General features: G+C 36.8%; 1 protein-coding gene and 1 pseudogene across 1 annotated transcript in view; one reads left to right on the forward strand and one right to left on the reverse strand.

The window, feature by feature from the left end:
- The window catches only part of STAM2 (signal transducing adaptor molecule 2), a 55,181-nt gene extending 34,989 nt beyond the window's left edge, over positions 1-20,192 (forward strand). Inside the window, exons 8-14 of the mRNA XM_055292133.2 lie at positions 4,981-5,075; positions 7,096-7,178; positions 7,320-7,407; positions 8,417-8,471; positions 14,197-14,350; positions 16,628-16,797; positions 19,821-20,192. Coding sequence (XP_055148108.1) covers positions 4,981-5,075; positions 7,096-7,178; positions 7,320-7,407; positions 8,417-8,471; positions 14,197-14,350; positions 16,628-16,797; positions 19,821-20,049 — 874 coding nt within the window. The 3' untranslated portion in view covers positions 20,050-20,192. The remainder of the gene's footprint in view (positions 1-4,980; positions 5,076-7,095; positions 7,179-7,319; positions 7,408-8,416; positions 8,472-14,196; positions 14,351-16,627; positions 16,798-19,820) is intronic.
- Positions 8,701-9,030, reverse strand: LOC129489483 (large ribosomal subunit protein eL30-like; annotated as a pseudogene).
- Positions 20,193-24,974: the final 4,782 nt, after the last annotated feature.

A 24,974-nucleotide genomic window follows, 5' to 3' on the forward strand; every position in this document is an offset into this window, starting at 1 on the left:
AAAGACCCCCACAAGGTTACCAGGTTTTTCCAAGTTTACTATTTATATGTTCATGGTAGAAATAGCAGTTTTCTCACGTGATTATTATATCCATAAAGGACATCACTACCTTCAGTCATTGTCCTTGCAAGTTAGCAGGTGAGTACTTTTTGCTAAGAAATCAGTAGTTAAAAGGAAAGGCTTAAGTTTTTATGTACTTTGAGACCTAAAACTAAATATGGTAACATTTTTTGTTTTATCTCAGAGTGCAGAGTTTTTTGTTTGTTTGTGCCTTGTTTTCTTGCTTATCAATAATGGCAGGAGGGCAAAATGTCATTTTTATTTCCACAGACTTAATTTTCTTTTCCTCCTGGCAAGTGCCTACTTAACCTCCAAAACCTGTGTCAAATTTTGTATCCTCTGAGAAGCCTTTCAACCTTTCTCTGCTTTTAGTTCCCAGTGGAGTTGAGTTCCCTTCTTTGAGCTATAGCTCTCTGAACATATATAACAGCATTTCTCGTACTGTATTTTAAATAGTCATTTCTCAGTTCCTTAGAGAGTTGGTTCCAGAACCCCTGTTGATACTAAAATCCACAGATGCAAGTCTTCGATATAAAATGCCATCATATTTGCATATAACTTACACACATCTTCCTGTATACTTTAAATTATCTCTCGATAACTTACAGTACCCGATACAATGTAAATGCTATGCAAATCATTATATTGTATTTTTAAATACAATATGTTGTATTAAATTTTTTTGTTCTATTGTTATTTTTGTTTATCTTTCATGAATACTTTTGATTTAGGGTTTGTTGAGTCGACGGATATAGCACTTGCCAGATACAGAGGGCAAACTGCACTTCTTTACATATGTCTCTCTACTAAATCAGTTGATTCTGAAGAGGCTTATCACTTCCTTGGGTGGGAGGAAGGGGAAAGGAGAAAAATTCTGAAGGTAAAGCAAGATAACATGTTTTTAGTCAGTTCTGTAGGAGAGGTTGTAAAACACTGCTAGATTTTTTTTTTCTTGTTTTTATAGATAGGGTATGACTGGGTTGCTGAGGCTGGAGTGCAGTGGTTATTCACAGGTGGGAGCATAGCACACTACAGCCTGGACTCCTGGGCTCAAGCAGGCCTCCTCCCTCAGCCTCCTGGGTAGCTGGGACTATAGCTTTGTGCTAGATTTTAAACTTCTTGAGGGTACAAATGGTGTCTTAATTATCTTTGTAACTTCAGTGCTTAGCCTGAAGGTACTGTTTTCTCCATGGTAGGTTTTCATAAATGTTAGCTGAATAATGTTTGTTGAAGGTGAGGTTTATGTTCTTTACACTTGTATCATTTTTTGTTTTTCACTCAGTTGTGATTTATTCTTTTTTAATATAAAAAGCTCTAAATATAAATGCTACACTAAAATTTTCTTTAATTATTAAATGGTTTGTGTAAAATTAGAGTGCCAGTTTCTTAGTTTGGGAATTTAAACTTGAACAATGTTTTTTTGCCATCAACATTCCGTAGAATCAACTTGTAGTCAGTGGAGAGAATATAGAGCTGGATTAGGGCTGGGAAAGAGTTGTCAGTTTGGTTGCTTTGCCTACTTTTATGCTTCATCAAAGAGTTTGTAGTAGTGGCTGGGAGGAAAATTATCCTATATTGGTAGGACCACTAAGGAAGTGTACACATACAGTTGTTGATAGGTTCGTATAAAATGTGCATCCATTTCACAGGTTTGGGTTTTCTCGTTTTATACAAAAATTTCTCAAGTTCAGCTCTCCTTTTCAAAATGAAAAGTTAACTTAAAAATATGTTTGTAAGAGAAAGAAAATTTTTCCTATCTTCCATAGATATTTGCAGATATGATATCTTAGAACTGTCAGTACATCAATACATCAGTTATTTTCTGGCTTTGAGAATTTGAATGATATATAACTCTTTCATCTCTTTCTAGTGCTCATAAACGAAATGATGTTTCATAATCATAGACATTAATTCATCCATAAGACTCATACTTAAGAATGTCTATTCAATAAGTCAGATTTTTGGAAAGGAATAGATAAAATTATCATTATTTCCAGATACTATGATTTTCCATATAGAAAGTTCAAGACTCTAATGGACAAACTATTACAAGTGGTAGGAGTTCATAAAGGTTGTTGGATACAAGCTCAACATACAAAACTCGGTAGTATGCTTTAATCACAACTTTTTAGAAAATGTAAAAAAAAAAAGTCATTCTCAGTAGTAACAAAAATTATATAAATGATCTAGAAATGAATAAGCCTAACAAAGATATGTAAGGTCTTTATGGATTAAATTATAAAATTATTTGAAAGCTATAAAAGAATATAAATATATATTTACATACTACGTTTTATATAAATGTAAATGGAGAAGGATACCATGTTCATAGGGAAGAAACCTTAATATTACAAAGATTTCTTTTTTCTTATATTATTGCATAATTTCGACGCATTTCCAGTTCAGATCCCAACCGGACTTTTTCCCCAGAGAACTTGAAAAGTAATTTAATATTAATGTAGAAATTTGAAAGTGTGCAATAAATGAGAAAGAGTAACATAGAAAGGGTTTTTTCCCTGGCAGATATTAAGGTACGTTAACAAGATGTGTAAACAGATATATGGACTATTGCAACAGAATGGAATCTAGAAATAGGCTCATGAACAGATTACTGTTTGAAAGGTAGGGTATTATAAATTAGTAGAAAAAATGATGGACTATTTAATAAATTTTGCTGTGATGAATGGCTCTTTTTATACTGTAGATAAAATTTTGATCAGTTTCACATAGTACGTTAAAATTTCATTCCAAGTGAATTAAAGACCTAAACATGGGAGAGGGAAAAAAATCAAAAAACTAAAACTACAGTTAATTATATAGGAGAGTAGATTTAGGAGTTTAAGGGTAGAAAAAGGTAAAAGTATAAGCCATGAAAGAAAAGATTGCCAAATTTGATTGCATAGGGGAAAAAACCACTGTACAGTTAAACGATAAACATATGCTAAAAAGACAGCGACAGCCTAGAAGAAGGTCTCTGCATAATTCAGACAAACAACTACTGTCCAAAATATGTAAAGAACTTCTACAGATCCATGAAAAAAGTCAAATGATCCAGTAGAATAAGAAAAGTGGGCAAAAATACGAACAGGCAGTTTACAGAAAAGGCAATCTGAATAGCTAGCAAGCACAAGTAGATGCTTGGGAAATGCAAGTGCATACAATGAAATACGATTTCTCTCCTGTCTGATTATCAAGTGTTAGTTGGGAAAATTATCACATATAACGGAAGATGACATTGTTACATGCAACCGGGGGAAGGAGAAAGGTGAATTTTCACAGCCATTCTAGGGAACATTTGGCAATATCTAGTAAAATGAAATGCTTATGGCCGGGTGCAGTGGCTCACACCTGTAATCCCAGCACTTTGGGAGGCTGAGGCAGGCAGATCACTTAAGATAAAGTTTGAGACCAGCCTGGCCAACATGACAAAACCCCATCTCTACTAAAAATACAAAAATAAGTCAGGTGTGGTGGTGCATACCTGTAGTCCCAGCTACTTGGGAGACTATGACAGGAGAATTTCTTGAATCTGGGAGGGAGAGGTTGCAGTGAGCCAAGATCGCGCCACTGCACTCCAGCTTGGGTGACACAGCAAGACCCCATCTCAAAAAAAAAAAAAAAAAAAGAAAAGAAATGTTTATATTCTTAAATCCCAGCAAGTTCACGTCTGTGAATAAGCACAGAGAAATTGTTGCATGTGTGTCCTCAAGTCTAGGATGATCATTACCTTATCTTTATAATGGTGAAAGACTAGAATCAGCCTAAATGTCCATCTATACAGGAATGGATAAATATGGCCTATTCGTGTGATGGAATTTTAATTTAAAAGGAATAAGCAAAAATTGAAAGTATTAATATATAAAATTAAAAAGATCTGTATGGATTAGCATCTATGTCTGTCTGTTTCTATATGGACTTGGCTATAGATACGTGTAAAAGAACAAAAAACAGACTGACAAGAAGGCTACCAACTTTATTGTGGCAGTGTGTTAAGATAGATGTGGCACTGGGATTTGGGGTCATTACTAAAGGGCACTTTTGTTTCCTGTTTGCTTTTTAATTTTTTTATTTTATTTATTTTTTTGAGACAGAGTCTCACTCTATCCCTCAGGCTGGAGTGCAGTGACGTGATCTCAGCTTACTGCAACCTCTGCCTTCTGGGTTCAAGCGATTCTCCTGCCTCAGCCTCCCAAGTTGCTGGGATTACAAGCACCTGCCACCACACCCGGCTAATTTTTGTATTTTTAGTAGACACGGGGTTTTGCCATGTTGACCAGGCTAGTCTCGAACTCCTGACCTCAGGTGATCCACCCGCCTCGGCCTCCCAAAGTGCTAGGATTACAGGCATGACCTACTGCATCCGGCCTTACTTTTTTAAAGTCCAGAATAAAAAATGATTAATTGCTAATTGGTTCTAATTTTTTTTTTTTTTTTGAGCCGAGTCTTGCTGTGTCACCCAGGCTGGAGTGCAGTGGCGCCATCTTGGCTCACTGCAACTTCCTCCTCCCGGGTTTAAGCGATTCTTCTGCCTTAGCCTCCCAAGTAGCTGGGACTACAGGTGTGCACCACCATGCCCAGCTAATTTTTGTATTTTTAGTAGAGACGAGGTTTCACCATGTTGGCTAGGCTGGTCTCAAACTCCTGACCTCAGGTGATCTGTCCACCTTGGCTTCCCAAAGTGTTGAGATTATAGGCGTGAGCCACTGCGCCTGGCCTGGTTCTAAGTTTAGATATAGGGATGTGGATATTTGTTTTATTTGTACTTTTTAATATCATTTATTAAATTTAAGAAAAATGACTTAATTACAGCTGCATGTAAACGGATATATTCAAAGGAGGCTAAATTTAATTTTTAATTCCTCTTTGCTGTTGTATTAAAATGTGGGGGAACAAATGATATTTTTTGCACTGTATTTTTAGTGATGCCAATTGGTGGAAAGGAGAAAATCACAGAGGAATAGGACTTTTCCCATCCAATTTTGTAACAACTAATTTAAACATAGAGACTGAGGCAGGTAAGTTAAATCTTAGAGAACATTAGATCTATTTAAGTTTTTTTCAGTTAAATTTTATGATTCAGTTTTGGATGTAAAGTAGATTGGCATTTAACTTTTGTTTTAAATCATTTCTTTATAGGCACGACAATCTAACCTACTTTGTAACCAAATTAAGGGGTTAGTTTATCCTGTGTCAATCCCAAGAATTATTTCCTCTTATTTTACATCCTCTGAGAGTTAGCATACATAGTTAAATATCAGGCATAAAATCTTATGTGACCATGCAGGTATTTAAATCAACCTAATTATGTAGTGTAAGAGGCAGTTCATATCTGTTCTGTACAAAGAGTGTTTTGATTCATCAGTGAACCACAGAGGCAAAGCGGGTGTGGTGTGGGGAGGTTGTGGTTGGCAAGTGCCGAATATGATTACTGGGGTTCGGAGTACTGCTAAATTTTAGACCTTTCCTCACCTTGATTTGTTCCTAGGGAGCTTGAAACAGTAACAAAGTAATGTAATCAAGCCACTAAGCTTCCTGTTTCAGATCTGCTGAACTTTAGTCAGTCTGCAGCCACAGACAGTTCTATTTTAGCCACTTTAGCCATTGTCAACCATGCTGAGAAAGCATTCCATTTGTTATTCAGGTAGAGAGGTGGGGGGATCTGAGTGTAAAGGAACAGCTTGTGATAATACTAATGATGGTAATCAGAAATAGTTACTGGTTTTTGAGCACTCATTATTTGTCAGGCATTGTGCTAAGTCATCTGTACTATTGCATTTCAATCTCACAGTTCTGTGAGATAGCTACTTTTGTTGCCCTGTCTTACAGATAAGGACACTGAGGCTGAGGGATTATGTGTCTGGTAAGTGATTGAGCCAGGATTCTAAAGTCAGTCAGTCTGACCTTAACACTGACTCACTGAGGGATATATCAGTGCTAATCCTTGCCAGTTCAGGAGAAAGAACTTCAAATGAAAGCATTATGCATCATGTGTAACATCGTCTTTGTATGTGTAGAGTGATACACTCAGAAAAATGAAGTCGTGAGAGGTTGATACTCACTGATTTGAATATAGAGTACTTTGCCATTATTTATAATTTTATTCCTCTTATCTGACTCTCTAAGTAGATAGGAATATTGGAGATACCTTTAAAAAATAACTTTATAGATCATGCTCAGGGGATTCTATATAGCAATTTCTCCTTGACATAGGCTGGAGAGTATTAAGAGGAAAAAATATTGTGGGTTTTCAATTTATCGTTGTGTTATGCTGACTTCTGTTCTTTGAAAGCCAAATATTTGAAATAAATGACTAACAGTTGGGATTTAAAATTGTTTGGCTACATAGGTTTTTATTGTAGTTTTATTTTTACCAAAATTTACTTTATTAAAATATGGTACATTCTAGCAATACTCCAGGGAACATTTAAATAGTTTTCTGGGTTTATGTATTTGTAAGTTTTTTTTTCAACCTTCTTTTCATGAAAAACTTTTGTGTTTAGTGTTGTTTTAACTATTATCGAAGTTAGCTTAAAATAAGTTTTATTTTTTGTTCATATAGGAAATCTTTTTTTAATAGAAGGGAAGAGTGTAGAAGGAACTTGTAGATGTAACTATGAAATTAGCTAGTTAATAATCTGCTAGATAATAATCTGCTGTCATATATTTATTCACCCCAGTGGTACCACTCAGTTTTCAGGAAAATGCCTAAAATGTCAGCTGCTGTTTATATTGTACACTTGTTCCACTAAAATTTTAAGTTCCAAGAGGTTAGGGATTCTTGTCTGTTTTATTCACCGGTGTATGTATAAATGCCTAGAACAATGCCTGGCACATAATGAGTACTAAATAAATGTTTGTGAAATAAATGACCAAATGTATGTAATAAACGTATGTAATATTGATTATAAAATGTGGTGAATATTTGAAGGACTTCTATTTTTTTTTCTTATGGACAATCATAGGCCACTTATAAATTAATGACTAAAATTACTGAAGTAAATGCTGAGGAACTTAAAATTTACTTTGTTTCTATAGTGGCTGTGGACAAATTGAATGTAATTGATGATGATGTGGAGGAAATTAAGAAATCAGAGCCTGAGCCTGTTTATATAGATGAGGTAGGGTCCCTCTTTTGTTTAGTAGTTAAACTATCAAGACATTTAAATGGACTATCTTTGAGAATGCTTGGAAAGAGTAATTTCATATTTACTGAAGTTAAAACTCTTGAGATTTTAAAAAGTGTCCTGTTACTTTTTTAGGATAAGATGGATAGAGCCCTGCAGGTACTTCAGAATATAGATCCAACAGATTCAAAACCAGACTCCCAAGACCTTTTGGATTTAGAAGGTACTTAGTGAATATTATATATTATTTTAATATTATTTAATATTTTAGCTATTCATGATGTCTTCAGTTTCTTCTGCCTTGTATTTGCCTCTAGAGGTTAGAAATCTCTGGTGGGGAACAGACTAGTACAGTAAAATAGTAAAAGTGTTACTTGGAAGGCATTGTCATAAACCTGCAAATCCTTTTCATAAAGGAAGTATTTGTATTTCTTTAAGCCCACTAGTGAAATTGGCTGAAGATTTTTGCAGTCCAAAAAAGGACAGAATTAAAAATAACAGCACATCAAATTGAGTCAAAATGTTTAAAATGCTTATTCCTGTTTAATGTTCTTGTATTATGAATTTAAAGGACAAAATTATACATGATAATTGTTAACTTCATAACATAGTCAATTGATGCATGTTGATGTGTCTTTTAGTCTCTAAGAAATGTGAGAACAATTAAAACGTGTTTTTTATGTTTTAAAAAAAAATCCTTTGGGATAAGAATCTCTGGTAAATAAATAATTCTTCTTAAATCTTTTTATAGAAGAAACATCTGGTTATGAATATAGAATACAGCATTGTGCTCTTTATTGTATCAGTGTTCACACTGGGAAATACACAGTATGTTTAATCTTGAAATGTCTTAAGTAAATGAAAAATCTTCATATCTGATGGGCAAAGGTTACATAGTTTATATACTGTGGCTTAAGTTTGTTTTAGTTAACTAATCATAGTTTTCTAGATGTCTTTAAGACTTTGGGATAACTCCAGATTTCACAGTCTGTCAACTTAGTTAATATTTTCAAGAAAACATAATGAGGTTTTTATTTTAAAGTTTACCTTGCTTTTAGTCCCATGATAGTAATATGTAGTAGTAGTGCTGAATAGTAGTCTTTCTCTAGCATAAGCTTAATCTCTGTGTATTATGCATAGTGTTGTATATTGGTGCTGTATTGTTAAAAGTTGTTCAAATTGGCTTAAACTGGATTAAGTTTCTATATTTGTAAGTATTTTTGTATTTACAGATACCTGCCAACAGATGGGTCCAATGATAGATGAAAAACTTGAGGAAATTGATAGGTGAGATTTTTCGTGCAAGGAATAAAAAGTATAGTTTTGGGGGGTTCACTTGTTTTTTGGCAAACAGTAAAGTAGGGAAAGTTTTTGTGGAACTGTACAATTCATGAAAATTGTTTTTCAGTTTCCCAAGCTCTTACAAATTTATAGCAAGATGGTGCTTTTTATTTTGTTTTTGTTTTTCTAAAAAACACGCTCTGACAAGTTTTATTAAATAAAAATTTTGCATGGGTTACTTTTCACCAGTCTGTTCTAGCATGCTTCTAGTGATATTAGAACTGCCTGGATCAGTGATAGCCAGTGTGCATCCTCTCTAGTATTTTCTGCATGCTGTGCCCATCATTGCCGCTGTAGTGATGGACAGCAGTTTTGGCCAACATTGTATAGCACTCTATTTCATATTTCCTCAAAGCTGGACAGTTTTAGTGAGGATGACCAATTTTGCTTTGCCTTTTCTGATCATCTTCAGAGTCTACTTTTACCCCAGCACATACTTTCCACTTTTCATAAGTTGGAGCCTAGAGTTGATCAACTCCACTGACTTTTTCCTCTTTGAGACCATCCTGCCTTAAGTCCAGGAGGGTCCCCAACTAAGAGCAGCTGCCAAGATGGCTGGGGAGCCTGGTGTTTTTTATTTAGGTAACAGTTTTCTGGGGTTTTTTTTGGAGATGGACTTTTGCTCTGATGCCCAGGTTGGAGTGCAGTGGCGTGACCTTGGCTCACTGCAACCTCTGCCTCCCGGGTTCAAGCAGTTCTCCCGCCTCAGCCTCCTGAGTAGCTAGGATTACAAGCGTGCACCACCACACCCAGCTAATTTTTGTATTTTCGGTAGAGATGGGGTTTCATCATGTTGGCCAGGCTAGTCTCGAACTCCTGACCTTGTGATCTGCCCAACTTGGCCTCCCAAAGTGCTGGAATTACAGGCATGAACCACCGTGCCTGGCCAAGAATTGAATTCTTATGAGAAGTGGTACTTACAAAAATTTTAAATGAAATTTCTCTAGTGTTTGAAGCTGAATCACACCTTCTCTTTTCATTTCTTGTCCTTGTATTTGTTTCTATTGCTCTTTTAATTTTATCCTACATAGTTTTGTTTTTCTTATTTTTCTTTTTTTTTTTTTTTTTTTTGAGATGGAGTCTTGCCCTGTCACCCAGGCTGGAGTGCAGTGGTGCGATCTCGGCTCACTGCAACCTCCACCTCCTGGGTTCAAGCCATTCTCTGCCTCATCCTCCTAAGTAGCTAGGATTACGGGTGCCCGCCACCATGCTCGGCTAATTTTTGTATTTTTAGTAGAGATGGGCTTTCACCATATTAGCCAGGCTGGTCTCGAACTCCTGACCTCGTGATCCGCTCACCTCAGCCTCCCAAAGTGCTGGGATTACAGGTGTGAGCCACTGCACCTGGCCTCATGGCCAGCTTTTTTTTTTAAAAGACAGGGTCTTACTGTGCTGCCCAGGCTGGTCTCAAACTCTTGGCCTCAAGTGATCTTCCTGCCTCAGCTTCCCAAAGTGCTGGGATTATAGGCATGAGCCACTGTGCCTGGCCGTTATTGTCCTTTAAAAATAGGAGCAGCCGGGTGCAGTGGCTCAAGCCTGTAATCCCAGCACTTTGAGAGGCCGAGGCGGGTGGATCATGAGGTCAGGAGATTGAGACCATCCTGGCTAACACGGTGAAACCCCGTCCCTACTAAAAATACAAAAAATTAGCCAGGCGTGGTGGCGGTGGCCTGTAGTCCCAGCTACTTGGGAGGCTGAGGCAGGAGAATGGCGTGAACCGGGAGGCGGAGCTTGCAGTGAGCCGAGATCTCACCACTGCACTCCAGCCTGGGCGAAAGAGCAAGACACGGTCTCAAAAATAAAAATAAAAATAAAATAGGAGCAACACTGAAGGGGGTAGACTTTCAGGGTTTTGAGCTTTTGACTTGGTTCTGCCCCCTTATTTCTCAGCTCTCTATCTGAAGTCAGAGGGAGAACCTGTAGTGAAAGGAAAACAAGGGATAGGGCTTAGTATTCCATCATCATCCCTTTCTAGTGGTATTTATTGAATTAATATATAAACAGCACAAGAAGAAAAGATTAGATAGGGCCAAAATAAGAAGGAGAATAGAAACTACTTCTTTTCTGCCTCTGCCAGAGAAGTGCAGTAGCAGCAGGACTTTTCCTAGTCACCAGAGATTGTCGTCTTTGTTCCAGGGGACATTTTAAAAATAAATTTGTTGTGTTTTCTAAAGAAATGAAAAATCTATGTGGCAATTGACAGTAGTTTTGCCATATTTTAGAGAAAGCATTAAATATCTCCTTACACATCTACTTTGTTTCAATGCAGCATGTTAATGGTTAGTGAATAATCAAACTGGAAAAGTTTAAAAAGTATTATCATAGATGTAGCTGTATGTTTAGTTCAGACACAATTTTTTTTAATTTTTTGTATTTTCAATTTGAAGTTGGTTGAGTGCACGGATGCAGAACCCATGAACATGGAGGGCTGAGTGTATGTCCACACATTCTACAATGAAAATCATTGTCCTTGATAATTATCCCTTGATATGAGCAGATATTATATAATGAAAAAAGGCAGAAGCTATGACGATTTAATCTTATTTTTGGTTCATAAAAAGAATTTTGTTAAAGGAAAAGATCTAGAAGAATTAGAAGTCAGAGTGAGGCCGGTGTGGGGGCTCACACCTATAATCCCAGCATTTCAGGGGGCTGAAGTGGGAGAATCATCTGAGCCCAGGAATTTGAGACCAACTTGGGTAATACAGTGAGACCCCATCTCTACAAAAAATTTTTTTAAGAATTAGCTGGGCTTGGTGGTGTGCGCTTGTAGTCCCAGCTCCTCAAGAAGCTGAGGTGGGAAGATCACTTGAGCCTGGGAGATCAAGGAGGCTGCAATGAGCCACGATTGCACCACTGCACTCCAGTCTGGGTGACACAGTGAGATCCTCTCTCAAAAGAAAAAAAAATCAAAGTGACCATTCTGATATTAGTTAATTTTTTGAGTGAGAACTCAACCATTAACCAGCTTTCTTACCAGTTTCAGTTTTTGAATAGGCCAACTGGCATTTTTTCTTGTTCTATGGCCACAGCTGCAGATGCAGCTCCTGTTCTGGGAAATATTTCCTGTTCTTCAACAAATTCTTATTGACTATTATTTACCCTTGTCAAGTATTCAAAGATGAATAAAATATCATTTTTTTCCCTTGAATGGATCATCATGTTTGTTATTCCCACTAAGAAAAACAACTCTACTGTTAGAAAGTTAAATTGTACATTTCATTTTTGTCATTGTACAGAATGAAATTTGGTAGCATTTTATCACCCTAAGAAATTATATTGAGTAAACATGTAAATTGAGTACAAAAAAGTTTAGGTAGATTTGTTGAAGAGAGATTCATAGTCTGGACTTAACTATGTTCCAGACTATTCTAATCTTATTTCCTCCTGTCCGCCAAAGGTAATTTTCTACCACCTGATCAAGTTGCTCTTTTGCCTTATTACTCTGGGATTGTGTCTCAAATCTTTAAGGGGATTTCAAACACAATGATCATGTCTTTCTACTGCATTTTCCTGGTGTTTCATCAGCATACTGGGTTTTGTGGATCAAATTCCTACAGTTACATTTTAGTTACGCATTTGTTAGCATGGCACTAATTTCTGTAGCTTTCTGGGTGACTTGTAACTGATTTTTTTTTTTTTTTGAGACAGAGTCTCGCTCTGTTGCCCAGGCTGGAGTGCAGTGGCAGGATCTCAGCTTACTGCAAGCTCCGCCTCCCGGGTTCACACCATTCTCTTGCCTCAGCCTCCCGACTAGCTGGGACTACAGGTGCCCGCCAACACACCCAGCTAATTTTTTGTGTTTTTAGTAGAGATGGGGTTTCACCGTGTTAGCCAGGATGATCTCAATCTCCTGACCTCATGATCCACCCGCCTCGGCCTCCCAAAGTGCTGGGATTACAGGCATGAGCCACTGCGCCCGGCCTGATATTTTTGATAATAGAGTTTGACCTGCTTAATGCAGTCATTCCTACTAGAGAGAGAACAAACTGCGTTGTTGTGGTTCAGACATAACAGACTCTAGTAGAAGAAAAGTAACGAATCTTGATAGGACTCAGTCCAGGCTGTTTACTTGGTAGTCCTGTGTCTGTCTGTGTGCGTCTGCTTGTTGCCTGTCTGTGTTTATGTAGAAAGAACCACATTCAATAAAAAGGCTTGTGGATGTTTCAGGCCAGATGAAAAGTGGTTGCTTAACTTTTATAAATTTGACAGTGCAAAGAGAGTTCTTTATTACTCTCAGGGGAACTATCAAGTAGGAAGAGTTTGCTGTGAAGCTTCTTGGGCAAATTTGAAAATGCTTTTATTTGGGTTTGTTGTTATTACATAATAAAGCATTGGTTTACTTACTTTCTCAAAATCAACCAACAAACGAGCTGTAGAGATGAGTCTTACACATTGTTTTTACTTGGATTTTCAAAGATAATTATTTAAGTAGGTTTTTTTCTTTTCAGTTGATACTTTCATGGATGTAAACAAATGAAAATGTGTGTGTGTGTGTTTTTTTTTAACAAGTGTTTTTAAATTTCCATCATATTGTACTTCATAGAGGTTCTGGGCCTTGCCTGGGTACTTTCTTTTATTGAGATATATAATTAAGGCCCAGATTCTTACCCAAATTGAGAATTTTCTTTTTAATAATTGAATTCTCAACAAAAGCCTGGAATGTGTGAAAGTAAATTCTCTCAGCACCAAAATTATGAATTGATTGCATTTTATGAGGTATGGAAGGACTTTTCCCTAATATTATAAAGTCATATTGTCACTGGTAGAGGATTGTGACTGCAAGTTGTCTATGTTCTTAGCATTTTGAACAAAGAATTGGACAAAATGCCCAGCAAAGCAAAGAAAGATCGAAGCAACAAAAGAACTAAGCAGGGTTTTATTGAAAACGGAAGTACACCCCACAGTGTGGGAGTGGGCCTGAGCAGCAGCTCAAGGGCCAGGATACAGAATCTTCTTGGGTCCAAGTACCCCCTAGAAGTTTCCCATTGGCCTTTTCGTGCTCACCTCATGTAAATGAAGTGGAAGCTCACAATCAGTCTGATTGATTGCAGAAAGCAGTCAACCAGAGGCTGAAATGAAGTTACAAAGGTAACACTGCTGTGCAAACATCTGATTGGTTGCAAAAAACAACCAGTCAGAGGCTAGGGTGAAGTTACAAAGTTACATTTCTGTGCAAATGAAGACTCCGCCCACAGTCAGTCTGATTGGTTGCGGACAGCAATCATTCAGAGGCTGAAGTTACAAAGTTGCAAACGAAGACTGGACCTGTAATCAGTCTGCTTTTTTTCCGGACACCCAATTTCCCATCTGCTGCACAGAAAACGTGGGGGGTTTGCAAAGGAAGTAGCCTCTGGTCCTTTTGTTACTTAGGTATGGAAAGTTAGGGTTGGTTTTCCTTTCAATTTAGTTATAAGAAGTCAGCTTGAAAAACAGCCTTAGATTCTCTGCCTCCAGACCCTATTCATTTTCCTGCCTCAATATCAGCCTAGCTATTACAAGGATTAAGCAGTTCTTCCTCTCAGTTTCCCTTTGTGAATATTCTTTCATTAAATATAAAAGAGCCTTTTAATATATGAATAGAAATTGTGCTAAATTAAAAAAATAATTTATATTACTAAATACATGCTAAAAACTAGAAGGGTATTATAATACTTTTCTTCTACATCAGGAAGCATTCAGAATTGTCTGAATTGAATGTAAAAGTCCTGGAAGCTCTGGAACTATATAACAAATTGGTGAATGAAGCACCAGTGTACTCAGTCTATTCAAAGCTCCACCCTCCAGCACATTACCCACCTGCATCATCTGGGGTTCCAATGCAGGTGAGAATGTTTTTTGAGAACATTTTCTAAATTATAAACAAGTTTTAAAAGTAAATGTTTTATAGCATAATATTAAGATTTCTTTTGTCTGTGAATAAAATTATAAAATTTATCTTTGATTGTTTCAGTAAATATTGGCTAAACAATTAACATTCACCAGAGCAAATTAGACAAATACTGATATTTCATAAATACATTTTAGTTCAGTTTTAACATGGATGAAAAGACCATTATATATGTGAGGATAGTTCTGGTTCTTCATATGCTTTTGTAAGTATAAAGCATAAATCTTTTATGTAAATATAAATCCTTTTTGTAAATGTGGAGTATAAATCTATTTAGGACAGTACCTGACATATCAGAAGTTCCCCAGGTGAGGTACTAACGCTTTCCTGCTGCTCAACAAGATTTAACATTTCTTTACAAATTTCCATAAAGATTTATTTGACTTAACATGATTATTAACAGGCACAATGAACTTCTAGAGTATGCTTTATACTTCCTTTACTTAGCTGCATGACTTACATTGTTAAAAATCTGTGCATAGCAAAGATATGATACACGTCTAGGAGATACAGACTCCGTAAGCCATCCATGAACATCCATAAGCCATCTTTTTCCAGTACTTTTCACCTTTTTTGTGTGCTTGGCATATGAAGTGAATACTTATATTTGTCAATATCCTCATTTGGAAGCGTTTTTTGAAATTTCAGCCAATTAGCCAATTGAATTCAGAATGAGCTTGGATGAGCAAAATTCATGTTGATTTATGAAAACTAGTATGTAAAGGTGCATGTGAAGGAGACACCAAGGAGAAAGGGTAGAATGTGGGTGCATAATTTAGATGACTTGACACAACATAATTGTTAAGTAAAAAAAGAATAGTCACTATGGTAACTGTCACGTCAGACAAGATACATTTATCAAATATGTCATGCCTTGATCTTTTTGAGAATTAGGAGGGTAGGAAAGATTTTTCTGGCTGCAAAAGACATTTGGGATTTATTCAGTTTGCTTCTGCTTTCAGAGTTGTTCGCTGCTGCTGTGAAAGTGGAACAAAACAGCAGTGTCTGCATCATTGTATGATAAAACTTTGTTTGCTTTTTTGTGTGTCTGTAAAGGGTTGTTTGCCATTCTGTGCTAGGTTTTGGTGTTTAGTTGCATTCTACTTACAAACTGCGTTTTGCAAAGCACAACTCATGTCTCTAAAAAGTTAACTTTCTTTCTGTTTGATTCCTCACATAATGTGTATCTACACTGTTCACTCAAGAGCATTTGAAATATTCAAAAGTTTCTATTCTAATTTGACAAAAATATATCTCTACTAGAAGCAGTTGGGGTAACACATTAGTTGTATCATGTAGGCTACTCAGGAACCCTAAACTGCAGAAGAAGCTGATTCTCACAGTCTCAGCCTGTTGTCAGTAGATTGTTACATGTCTACTAAGGAGGTAATGTGATTGTACTTAATATAGCTTATTTGGCATTTCTAGCATTCTAAATTTTCAGATGGTCTTTGCTTTAAAAATAGCTTAATTTAAAACTGGATTGATGATCATTATGGTATGATATGATATTAAATGTGTGCATTGTTTTGATGCTATATTTAGTAGACAGGTGGTAGACCCTGTCCTTAAGGAGCTGTTGTCCTGAAAATAAGTAGGGCACATATAAATGTCCAAAGAGACCTAAACCATTTTTGCTGTTTCTTGAGGATACATGTCTTTTGCCCATAACTCTTCTATACTTTGTCCTGTTTGTCTTAAAGGTAGGAAATAAAGTAGACAATGCCAGGGAAGCCCTGGCACCCTTATACCATTTCTTTTTCAGCTTTTTCTCTCAAGTTTCATTCTTAGGAAGGAGTTGGATGAGTCATCCTGGGATGAGGGTAAAGAAGGTTATCATTCTTATAGTGACTTTAAGTGATGGTGGGCTTCCCTTCAAGGGAGTGTGTACTTTTCTGTGGCTCTACAGCAAGACATGTTTACTGAGTAATAGGCAACCTGGATAGATTGCAATCCACTACTTAAAAGTACACCACCTGTCTTTCTCCCAGCTCTCTGTAAAAATAAAAGAACAGCCAAACAAATCAAATTTCCATAGATTTGGCACTGTGATTTGACAGCTCTCCACTTTTAGTTCAAAGATGGATAGATTGGTAGAATCAGATTGCTTCCCAAAGAAATACAGTTTCTTTAAGTCTTTTAACATTTTAAATATATTATTAGGCACATGTTTGGGAGACTAGTGAATCAACTTTTTCTTTCTGATTAATAGACATACCCAGTTCAACCACATGGTGGAAACTATATGGGTCAGAGCATTCACCAAGTAACTGTTGCCCAAAGCTATAGCCTAGGACCCGATCAAATTGGTCCACTGAGATCTCTGCCTCCAAATGTGAATTCCTCAGTGACAACACAGCCTGCTCAAACTTCATATTTAAGGTAAGTTTTGGGAGCTGTGTTAATTTTATAATTATATGTGTTAATTTTCCTAGATTTTCAGAATGAGAATATATAGACCTTTATTAAGATGAAGTTACAGAACTGTTTATTCATAATTCTGTGAAGTGAAATGGTGTTACCTTAGCTTTGCTACCCATACTGAGATTATTGCCCTTACTTAAGCTTACAGTCTGCATCCCTGGGACAAAATAAAGCTAATTGTCCTTTATGAGACTAAGCCCATGATGTGCTTAGCACTGTGCTATAATCAGCCTGTGAAGTAGTCCCAGACTTATTTATCTGCATGCACTCCTAAAAATTAGAAAACTGTTGTTACTTTGACCCTTAAGAAGGGCATTTGAACTGTGGAATTTGTAGTTCAGGTTTTTTTGTTTTGTTTTTTTGAGACAGAGTCTCCCTCTGTCACCCAGGCTAGAGTGCAGTGGCTAGATCTCTGCTTACTGCAACCTCCATCTTCCAGGTTCAAGCGATTTTCCTGCCTCAGCCCCCTGAGTAGCTGGGATTACAGGCACGCGCCACCATGCCCAGCTAATTTTTTTGTATTTTTAATAGAGACGGGGTTTCAGCATGTTGGTCAGCTGGTCTCGAACTCCTGACCTTGTGATGTTCCACCCGCCTTGGCCTCCCAAAGTACTGGGATTATAGGTGTGAGCCACCACGCCTGGCCAAGTTTTTTTTTTTTTTTTTTTAAGACAAGGTCTCACTCAGTCACCCATGATAGAGTGCAGTGGCATGATCTCAGCTCACTACAGTCTTGACCTCCCGGTCTCAAGCTATCCACCCTCATCAGCCTCTCCAGTAGCTGGGACTACAGGCGAGCACCACCTCTGCTAATTTTTGTATTTTTTTGTCGAGGTGGGGTTTCGCCATGTTGCCCAGGCTGGTCTCAAACTCCTGAGCGCAAGGGATCCGCCTGCTGTGGCTGCTCAAAGTGCTAGGATTACAGGCATGCACCACCGCACCCAGCCCTGTAGTTCTTTTTTAAAATAAAAACACTTTTACTCTAAGAGTTGTATTTAAATCTATCTTTCTATTCATTTTCCTCAACCATACAAAATGTTCATTCAATATAATCATATGTAGATGATCTATAAGGTCTCTTCTCACCCTCAAACTCCATGAGTATGAATTTTAGATATTATATGAATATTAAATAAATCTGTTCATATTAGTGTTCAGTTAGAATAAAATATAAAATTTTGCTATGTTTGGTAACACTAGGAATTATGGAGAAAAAACTGGTGTAGTTTTGAAACTAATTCTCTTTTATTGCAAGCAGTATATTTGGTGGAATTTAAAATTACATAATTTTTTTTATTGAAACTTTCTTTATAGATGGGGTTTTATCACCCAGGCTGGAGTACAGTGGTGTGATCATAGTTCACTGCAGCCTCCAACTCCCAGGCTTAAGGGATCTTCCAACTTCTGCCTCCTGAGTAGCTGAGACCACAGGCGCATACTACACCCAGCTAATGTTATTAATTTTTTGTAGAGATGGGTATTGCCATGTTTCCTGGGCTGGTCTCAAACCAGGCTGACCTCAAGCAATCCTCTCACCTTGGCCTCCCAAAATGCTGGGATTAGAGCCATGAGCCTCCGAGCTCAGCCCTAAAACCGCTGGGCATGGTGTGTGTGTGTGTGTGTGTATATATATATATATACACACACACACACACACACACGCACACATATATACACATGTGTGTGTGTGTGTGTGTGTGTGTGTATATATATATTTTTTTTTGAGACGGAGTCTCGCTGTGTCGCCCAGGCTGAAGTGCAGTAGCATGATCTTGGCTCACTGCAAGCTCCGCCTCCCGGGTTCACGCCATTCTCTCACCTCAGCCTCCTGAGTAGCTGGGACTACAGGCGCATGCCACCACACCCAGCTAATTTTGTTTTTGTATTTGTAGTAGAGATGGAGTTTCACTGTGTTAGCCAGGATGGTCTCGATCTCCTGACCTCGTGATCCGCCCTCCTCGGCCTCCCAAAGTGCTAGGATTACAGGTGTGAAACACCACGTCCAGCCAAAATTATATATATTTTAAGAGAAACGTATGCCATAGTAGTTGTAGGAACAAACAAGTCTTGCGATTTGGTGTGATTTTGCAGCTTAGTTTGTGAAGTGTCAATAAAGAAACTATAGTTTCAGACTATCCTGAGGGTCGATTTTGGGCCCTATGCAGACTACACTGTTTCCCTTTTAAAAGTAGAAAGTCCTTAGTGAAGGAAGGCTTGAAGGATGTTTACAGAGAAGAGATGGACTTCTTTGTGCTGGATTGGGAGATGGGGAAGGGAGAATATGAGCTGAAAGTGGCATCTTGAGCCAGGGCTCCATTCTCATTGCAAATGTAGCCAAGGGTACTTCTGTCAGGAACAGTTTGCATCTCTTCAGATGGTTTCTGAATGTTTTTAGTTAGAGATTTTAGAGAAGGGAAGTTAAATTGGCCTTAGAATCTTACATTTTGTTTGTTTTCAAGTACCTCTCTCTTTTTACCAAATATAAAAATGACATTAACAAGCTCGGCATGGTGGCTCATGCCTGTAATCCCAATGCTTTGAGAGGCCAAGGCTAGAGGATCACTTGAGCCCAGGAGTTTGAGACCATCCTGGGCAACATAACAAGACCCAGTCTCCACAAAAAAAAAATTTTTTTTTAATTAGTTGGGACTAATTTAAATTTTTAAAAATAGTCCCAGCTACTCAGCAGGCTTAAGGCAGGAGGATTGCTTGAGCCCAGGAGATTGAGAATGCAGTGAGCTATGATCTGCACCCCAGCCTGGGCAGCAGAGCAAGATCCCATCTCAAAAATGAAAAAGAAGAAGAAAATTTGATAAACAGTATTCAGTGGCTGAAACGATTAAATTGTAATCAGAACAGCAGAGCTACATAAGCTTAAAAAGAAGATGGAAAAGGCATTTTTGTCATGATGATTGATCTCTAACTGTAACCTTAGATATTGCAAAGTAAATATGGTTTTCTTTTTAAAATTTTGTTTGTAGCACTGGACAAGACACTGTTTCCAATCCTACTTATATGAACCAGAACACTAACCTACAGTCAGCTACTGGTACAACTGCTTACACACAGCAAATGGGGATGTCTGTGGATATGTCATCTTATCAGAACACTACTTCCAATTTGCCTCAACTGGCAGGCTTTCCGGTGAAAGTTCCAGCTCATCCAGTTGCACAGCAGCACACAAATTACCATCAGCAGCCTCTCCTTTAGAAACAAAGCAAGCATTTTCTTGAAAGCCTTCATAAGTGTATTATTCAGTCCTTGTGATACCAACCTGAAAATATTAAAACTTTTTTTCCTCTCAACTCAAAAGGACCATGAATAAATAAAGCACAAAAACCTCTCTCATTCTACAAGGCCATAAAAGAGTTTTTTTTTTCAGACCAGTTTGTTTGAAGTCAATCTTTTGATCAGAGGCAGCTTAAAGATGCTTTCAGTTAGTTTTGTCTTACTTTCAGATTTCTCTACATAAATCTAGATACTCATTAAGTAGCCTTATGACAAACAGTATGAGATACTTATGACAAACTCGCTCTGTCACCCAGGCTGGAGTGCAGTAGCATGATCGACAGAGTGAGTTTGTCATAAGTATCTCATACTTATAAACAGTATGAGATAGGAGGATTAAAATATTATTTTAAAGAAACCACTGTTTCCCCCTAAAATGTCATAAGAGCACTGAAGAACTTGAAATATTTTTTTCAGAGTTTCTCACACACTGTTATTTTAAAAGCCTAACTTTTTTGTGTGTAAGCATTTAGCTTGCCAGCATATTTCTTTTTGGCTCCTTAAATTGCAGTTGTGTTTGCAGTATTGTCACTTTTGCTCTCACTGTTATGTTGAGTAATAATTAGCATATAATTGCCTACAGAAGCAAGAGCAATCTGGAAGGAACAAAAATGTTTTCTGTGATTAACAGTGAGGACCTTGTAAATGCAGATGTGTGATAAGCATTTAGTCAGTCCCCCAAACAGTCATGCCAACTGTGAAGGAATGTCCCACAAAACATTTCCATTCCCTGAGGAAAAACATTTTCTTTCCTACATGTATCTCTGGTATTTAGAATTGTCACTAATAACCTTTTCAAGTGACTTTGGCTATTCTCTAATGAAGATATGGTCCATTTGTTTTTCTTCCTGCAATGTGGTGTGCAGAGATGCTGCATATCCTTTTTATGGGATTGCGTGTGAATTTGAGCCATGAGACATTCCTAATAATTTGTTGTGAGATACACCAAGCATGGATGATAAGTGTGTTTTTAGTGATGTGTTGTTTTTTTAAAGAGGTGATTCAAGTACCGTTGCTAAGCTGTCAACATACCAAGCTGTTGAAAAAATTGACCATTTCTTTCAGAAGTAATTCTCAGCCTGTGGAATAATAGCAGGTGATGACTTCATAGAAGGTGACAGATTAATAGGGAGGTATTGAAGCAGTTTTTTTGAAGCCTGCATTTTGAGTTATAGTGCTAATAGATTCTATATAACTGTGAGAGTTTGGTAGTAAACCAATAGGGATTGTTTTCTCTCCTAAAAATTTGCACACTACTTCATTGTCTACCAACTTTTTACATATTGCAAAACAGAAATTGCAAATACATACATGTATGGAAACATATCCAGACTGGGAAAAACAATGGACATTAGTTTTTAAAAAGTTACATGGAAGCAAGATTTCTATATTTGTTTTTTTTAAAGAAAGCAGTCATTCTTACTACTAAATCCATTTCAAGCTAGTTCTCTGAAAATTTTGCCATTTATCTACAGAAATTTGATTATAAATATATTCCTTTTTCAAAGAAACTTTATTCTAGAACAAAATAGGCTATATGGTACTTGATCTACATTTAAGTGGAAAAATTAGCAGTATTTGAAAGCTCAGTTTATATCATTGTCTTAACTTCAGATACAAATAACTGAACAAAGTTTTAACCTTTAATATCTCATGTTCTGTTTTTTATTCAGTATTTTCCTTTATGTTAATTCAATTATATACTTCTGAATGACACCTTACTTTTTGGAAACAAATCTTCTGTTCTTTACAAGATAATAATTTTAAAAAAACATTTAAAAAAATCCAAAGCTGCTCTTGATAATAGTCAACATTTACATATATATGGAATTTCTTACATTTTTTCTCCCAAACTCTATTTAATAAACTTATTTTAATGTTTGTGTATTTCATGTATAATTGTGATCTCAATTATAAAAGCTTAATTCAGCATGTCTTTGAGCCAGTATAATTACTGCACACCCACTAAATTGGGATCAGCCATTATAAATAATGTAGTTTTAAAATAATAAAACATGACATATATATATATATATATATATATATAGTATATATTGGCACTTATCGGTGAAAGTTTATACATGCAGAAGTTTTTTTCTTTCTCCTAAATTAAAAATTATTTTTTGCCATATGTAATAAATTTTTTGTTGCAGGCTGTCGAAAGATAAAAATAATTTTAAATCTGTGTACCGATGATTCTTTCAGTGTTAAGAAACACAGGGTTGTGTACTTTCCTTTTTATGAGCTTATGGATTCTATTTATACTAAGACCTGTTTATAATTGTTTTCTGCCAAAGGAATTGTCTAACTTCAGATTTCTACATTGGGTTCATACTTACTGTTTCATATCGGAAATAAAAAAATAGCTTCTGCTTTTTCATATGAAATCTTGGTACATCAGAAAGAATTCCTGAAAATTTATAATAGAATGAATTTTATTAATGTAGAAAAATACCCCAGGGTGTTAAAATATATGAAGTGTGGGATATGTTCTTATAGTTTGTAAAATGTAGTCAACCAATACTGTCTTCTCATTTGGTAATTTATTTATAACATTACTTAAACATTAGGTAATTATATTTGTTAGGATTTGAAATTATTTGTAGTTAAATTGTCATGCTATTTGAAATAATTGATACTTGACTACGTAATACATTTTACTGTATGTTTTGAAGATGGTTATAATTTCACTTTCAAAATTTAACAATTTTAAATGTTTTAAAAACATATAGCTTAGGGATTTTTTAAAAAAAGGTTTTCTTAGTAAAAACATAAATTTAAAAGCTCCTGAGTTCTAGGAGAGGGCTTATTGAATTGTTATAAGAAAGCTGAAGTTACTTTAATAAGTAATAAATTATAAATAGCACTGATCTATAATGCTTTATTTCTATCAGAAGGTACTTTTTCTTCTTTCATCATCAGTTTTAGCCAATAAATAAATGGGAATACTCAGTTTTAGGGATTTGATTTTTGTTTGGTTTAATTTTCTTTCAAAAATTAAAAGCATATTTCTAAAAGTTTTCCCCAGAGACCAGATACAGTGGCTCATGCCTATAATCCCAGCACTTTGGGAGCCTGAGATAGGAGGATTGCTTGAGGCTAGGAGTTTGAGACCAACCTGGCAACATGGCAAGACCCTATCTCTACAAAAATTTTAAAACTTAGCCAGGTGTGGTGGTGCACCTATAGTCCCAGCTAGTCAGTAGGCTCAGGTTGGGAGTATTGCTTGAGGCTGCAGTGAGGTGTGATCACGCCACTGCACTCCGGCCTGACACAGTGAGTTCCTGTCTCAAAAAGAAACTTCCTCAGAAGAATTCTAATTTTATCAAGCTGAATTAAAATTTGAGAGTCTTTTTTTTTAAATCTTACTGTGTCAAAAGAGGCATTATGTTGCTTGTGTGATATAGTGAATAGTATCCCTCCAAATTTCATGTACACCTGGAATGTCACAATGTGACTTTACAGCAGCCACCCCCCACCCCCACCCTTATCTGTGGTGGATACATTTGCAAGATCCCCAGTGGATGCCTGAAACCACAGATAGTACTGAACCTTATAGTACTGAACCTTATATATACTGTTTGTTTTCCTATGCATACATATCCCTATGATAAAGTTGGTGAATTTGGCACTCAACAGCAGAACTAATAAGATGAAAGAGTTGTAACAGTATACTCTAATAAAAGTTACTTAAAATGTATGAATTGTTATCTATAATTTTGCATTTAATATTTTTGGACCGTGGTTTAATCTGGGTTACTGAAAACACAGAAAGTGAAATCATGGGCCGGGCGCAGTGGCTCACGCCTGTAATCCCAGTACTTTGGGAGGCCAAGGCGTGTGGATCACCTGAGGTCAGGAGTTTGAGACCAGCCTGGCCAACATAGTGAAACCCTGTCTCTACTAAAAATACAAAATTAGCTGTGTGTGGTGGCACATAACTGATCACAGCTACTTGGGAAGCTGAGGCAGGAGAATAGCTTGAACCTGGGAGGCAGAGGTTGCAGTGAGCCAAGATCACGCCATTGCACTCCAGCCTGGGCAACAAGAACGAAACTCCATCTCAAAAAAAAAAAAAAAAGTGATATCATGGTTAAGGGCGGACTACTGTATTTGAAAATAGGGTCTTTGCAGATATAATTATTTAAGGATCTTGAGGCGAATTTATCCTGTATTTAGGGTGGGCCCTAAATCCAATGCCTACTGTCCTTATAAGAAGAGGAGAAGACATACACAAATGAAAAGAGGCCATGTGAAGATGGCAGTGAAAGTTGCAGTTATGCTGCCAGAGGGCAAGGACTACCTGGGATCACCAGAAGTTGGAAGAGGCAAAGGATTCTTCCATAGATCCTGCAGAGGGAGCATGGCCTTGCTAACACCTTGATTTCAGACTCCAGAAATGTGAGAGAACAAATTTCTGTTGTTTGTTACAGCAGTCCTGGGGAACTCAGACATGGGTAAAAGTGTACAGTGAAATCTGACTACCAAGCACTCAAGACGTTGATAAGATTGCTTAAAATTGACGGAGGAATTCTGAGAAAGACGTCTGTAGTCGAGTGGCAGTCTTTTTATCTTTGCTAAACTATAATGATATTGCGTGGATAGATGAAACTAAGACCTCTATTAATCCCATAATCCTATTTCTTGATTTTTAAATACCACATCTATATTTCAATAATTGATTTCATTATGCCAGAGGTGTTTACAGTTAGCAAGATTATAACTGATTTGCATTTTTATCTACTCCTCTGCTCATCTTGAGCAGTAGTTATTGAATGACAGGAGAAATGTTCAAAGCCAAGCAGAGATGAAGAAGAAAAAAAAAACTGGATGGATATTCCCCCTCA

The sequence above is a fragment of the Symphalangus syndactylus genome, chromosome 9 (assembly GCF_028878055.3).
Source record: "Symphalangus syndactylus isolate Jambi chromosome 9, NHGRI_mSymSyn1-v2.1_pri, whole genome shotgun sequence".
Classification (NCBI taxonomy): Eukaryota; Metazoa; Chordata; class Mammalia; order Primates; family Hylobatidae; genus Symphalangus; species Symphalangus syndactylus.